Consider the following 3592-nt stretch of genomic DNA (forward strand, 5'->3'; position numbering starts at 1 on the left):
GCTAATTACTTGACGGACTAATATTGTCAAGTAGATCATAGTTGGTTGGTTATGTTTTCTGATTACATTGTAATTAATATTGGTAACGTATTGGCCGCAACCTAGGGTCAGCCGATAGACAGACATTGTAGAACAGATAAACAGAGACAACTGAGTTATGTTTAATAGTATGGGGTTTTCATTTATATTCTCTCTATCAAAGATATATTGAGAGTTATGTAACAATCGTTTGTGTGCGTTTTTTGTTTTGGTGACTTCTATTCGGTCTTGATGAAACATGCCTTTTGAAATTTGCTAATGTTGTTAAACTAAAATCAATGTAACTTTACTTTTAGTTATGCCTTAAGAAGTTCTATTTTGTACCAAATTTGAACTTAAAGGCGGTCCTTTTGATCCTCATCTTTTGACTTTGTAACTAGAAAAGGTTTACAATCATCTTTTTATATCTTCAACTTGTGGCTGCTAACATTTGTTTGACAGCAATGAGGAGTTTTTTTATGCATCCTAGGGACATAAAAATGAATGTTTATAATGTGTTATTTAGTTTCATATTTGCGACGTCTTTTCTTGCTCATGTAGTACTATTGGTAGCCTAGAATCATGTAACATGCTTTGTTTAAACATTAACGTTGTAATAATTAGTGCATATAAAGCCATTAGAGTCATACTTGTTTTTATGAAAATTGTTCATGTGAAACTATTCTTTATAAGCAAAAATAAATGTTTTTCAAGTTACGTTAGAATCTTTGAATGTTGAATTTTTATTTTTAGTCTTATTAAATTGTACATTTCTAAAAGCAGAAGAATCCTAATTTGAGCCAATGATCTGTATTCCAGTTTCCCTAAGCTGTATTGTATTTTTTTAAATTTTCTAAATATGAAGAAAGATTGAACTTTTTAAGGAATTGAGGACTCGTCGTTTCACTTTGAAAGATGGAGTTGAGATGGTTATAAGACACAAGCTTTATATATATGTACATCAACATGATATAACTATATGTAAGTGATCAAAGTGACCTGTATAAACATTGATTTTTATGTCATTATAATGTCCAAAATCTGGACTCATAAAACAGATCCAAATTGAACTACACAATTTAATGAATATGGCTATCAATATTGGAAGAGCAGTCATTCAAACTCTAACCATGATTAAGCTCAAGTGTGTTAACAAATTTTGTCGTTTCAACTTTGAGGCCTAAGATAGATTCATAAGATTACATTGGTGCATTTTAGTAGAAAATTAACTACTTCTACTTTTCCGCCCTTTTGTAGTGCTTGATGTTGGTTACTTAGTTTGGGATTTTTCGTGAACACAATGGCAAACTATTCAGCAAAAGGAGCGCCTTCGAATGGATCTGTGTATGTTTGTAATTTGCCACCTGGAACAGATGAAGATATGTTAGCTGAATTCTTTGGCACAATTGGCTTGCTAAAGGTATGGGTTCTAAAAGGTATTTCTTTGCCTGCATGATCGTTTCATTTTTATTGCATAATAGTCTTATTTAGTATTTTATTTTTCTGTTATATAACTCTTGGTTATTTTTCTACAATATAGAAAGATAAAAGAACTGGAAAACCAAAGATATGGCTGTATCATGACAAAGTAACAAATGAACCTAAAGGAGATGCTACAGTGACATATGAGGATCCATATGCTGCACAGGCTGCTGTAGAATGGTTTAACAATAAGGAGTTTCACGGGAATATTATTGAAGTTCTCATGGCACAGTCAAAAAATTCACATAATCCGGTACCACCATTAGATGACTCTAGTTTGGTCAATGATGTGGGACCTGATGAAAGTGGGGCCCGAGGTAGAGGTCGTGGTGATGCTTCTGGAAACGTTGCACCGAAAGCATGGCAACAAGATGGTGACTGGGCGTGTCCGAATACAAGGTCTGTGATATGACATTGGTGAGCAGCTCATTCTTGCTAATTAATGTATATACTGATACATTTATTATGTAACCTGTTATGTTTGTTTATTGTTATGTCATGATGATGTTTTAATAACAGTTGTACGAATGTGAACTTTGCATTTCGTGGTGTATGCAACCGTTGCGGAAGTGCTAGACCTGCTGGTGCATCTGGTGGTGGCGCAGGCGGTGGTGGCCGGGGTAGGGGGCGTGGTGGTGGTCCTGATTCTGGCGGTGGTCGAGGTGGGGTCGGTGGTCCTACTGGCCTTTTCGGTCCTAATGATTGGTCTTGTCCAATGTAAGTACATAAGTAGTTAACATTGTTTTTTCAATTATGGTAAATTTACAACTACAAAAACACAGTTCTTGACTTTTAATACTTAACGGTTTCTTCAGGTGTGCTAACATCAACTGGGCAAAACGATTAAAATGCAACATCTGCAACACTAATAAACCTGGTGTTAGTGAAGGCGGTGTGAGGTATTTCAAATGATCTCAAAACATTTTTTTATGCATCTAATATAGTGTGAAATGTGTTTTGTATCAAATAATAACATACGTGAGTTGTGTATGTAGAGGAGGACGTGCTGGTGGGTACAAAGAACTTGATGAAGAAGAGTTAGAGGAAACAAAGAGGCGTAGGCGGGAAGCTGAAGAAGTAAGATTTTTTTATCTTTTTTTTTAATCACTTGTTAAATTTTACCATGCAATTTCAGGATGATGGTGAAATGTATGATGAATTTGGAAACTTGAAGAAGAAGTTTCGTGTGAAAGCACAGCAAGCTGAAGTTGGTCAAGTGTTACCTGGAACTGGGCGTGCTGGATGGGAGGTTGAGGAACTTGGTACTGCTTTATTTTATTGAATTATTGTATTAAAATGATTCAGTTACTATTTGATAAACGTAAAAAAATTAGTAATTTAACCTTTTCTTTTATCAGGGATGAGTGAGAGAGAGAGAAGAGAAAGAAGCCGAGACCGAAGGGATGAGAAAGAAAGCAGCAAGAATAGGAGGAGGAGCAGAAGCCGGGAGAGTGAGCGGGATAGGGGTCGGGATCGGGATTACAGTTACGATAGGGACAGAGAGTATGGTTGGGAGAGGGACCGTGATCGTCACAGGTATCATCATTAGTTACTAATCTATTAAACTTGTGGTATTTAAGATTTTTGGGACAACGGTCTCTTGTGGGTTCTTTGCATTTGCTTTGTGAAGTATTTGTATCCTGGCACTGTTTCTTTTTGCAAACTTGAATTATTTTGATGGTATGTTATCTCAGTTATTTTTGTAACTCTGACAATTTGGTAACTTTTATGACCATTAAGGTTAACTGGTTGGATTCTTTTAATCTTTTAAACTTGGTAATATTTTCAGTTTTGATTGGGATAGGTATGCTAGTGATACTCCGCCGATTATGTTTGGTAATCAGATATGAGAATTTTAATAAAACTTGTAAAATTCTCCTTGCATCCAATGGCTAGTTTAGCACAATGGGTTAGTTGGCACGTCCAAACTGGTTTCGAATTGAACTGATATGATTTGGCAGAAACCGGTTAGGTATCGAATTTGATCGTAAGTATAGAATAGGTCTTTGCATTGCACATGAATACAACTTTTCATTTGATGTACTGAATATGAAGGCTAAACTTGCAATCTAAATTTAGGGCTTGTTTTTGA

The 3592-nt window shown here is 35.5% G+C and overlaps 1 protein-coding gene across 2 annotated transcripts; it reads left to right on the forward strand.

The window, feature by feature from the left end:
- Positions 1-1092: 1092 nt before the first annotated feature.
- LOC143623575 (transcription initiation factor TFIID subunit 15-like) lies at positions 1093-3261 on the forward strand. Of its 2 annotated transcripts, none has more exons than XM_077094447.1 (7): positions 1093-1438; positions 1559-1899; positions 2020-2217; positions 2316-2399; positions 2496-2577; positions 2636-2749; positions 2859-2966. In XM_077094447.1, the coding sequence occupies exons 1-7, from the start codon at positions 1319-1321 to the stop codon at positions 2862-2864; spliced, it is 945 nt and encodes a 314-aa protein (XP_076950562.1). In that variant the 5' UTR covers positions 1093-1318; the 3' UTR covers positions 2865-2966. The 2 variants fall into 2 exon arrangements, with proteins under 2 accessions (XP_076950562.1, XP_076950561.1); XM_077094446.1 differs by having other exon boundaries at positions 1099-1438; positions 2636-2762; positions 2859-3261.
- Positions 3262-3592: the final 331 nt, after the last annotated feature.

This window comes from Bidens hawaiensis, unplaced genomic scaffold (assembly GCF_021521415.1).
Source record: "Bidens hawaiensis isolate Kalapana, Puna unplaced genomic scaffold, B.hawaiensis_p1.1 tig00003506_1, whole genome shotgun sequence".
Taxonomy (NCBI): Eukaryota; Viridiplantae; Streptophyta; class Magnoliopsida; order Asterales; family Asteraceae; genus Bidens; species Bidens hawaiensis.

Excerpts from the sequence above, each read along its gene's own strand:
- LOC143623575 (XM_077094446.1), top strand. The coding sequence starts at position 1,319 with ATGGCAAACTATTCAGCAAAAGGAGCGCCTTCGAATGGATCTGTGTAT. Across the intron at positions 1,439-1,558 it reads GCACAATTGGCTTGCTAAAG|AAAGATAAAAGAACTGGAAA; the intron begins GTATGGGTTCTA and ends TCTACAATATAG. Across the intron at positions 1,900-2,019 it reads TGGGCGTGTCCGAATACAAG|TTGTACGAATGTGAACTTTG; the intron begins GTCTGTGATATG and ends TTTTAATAACAG.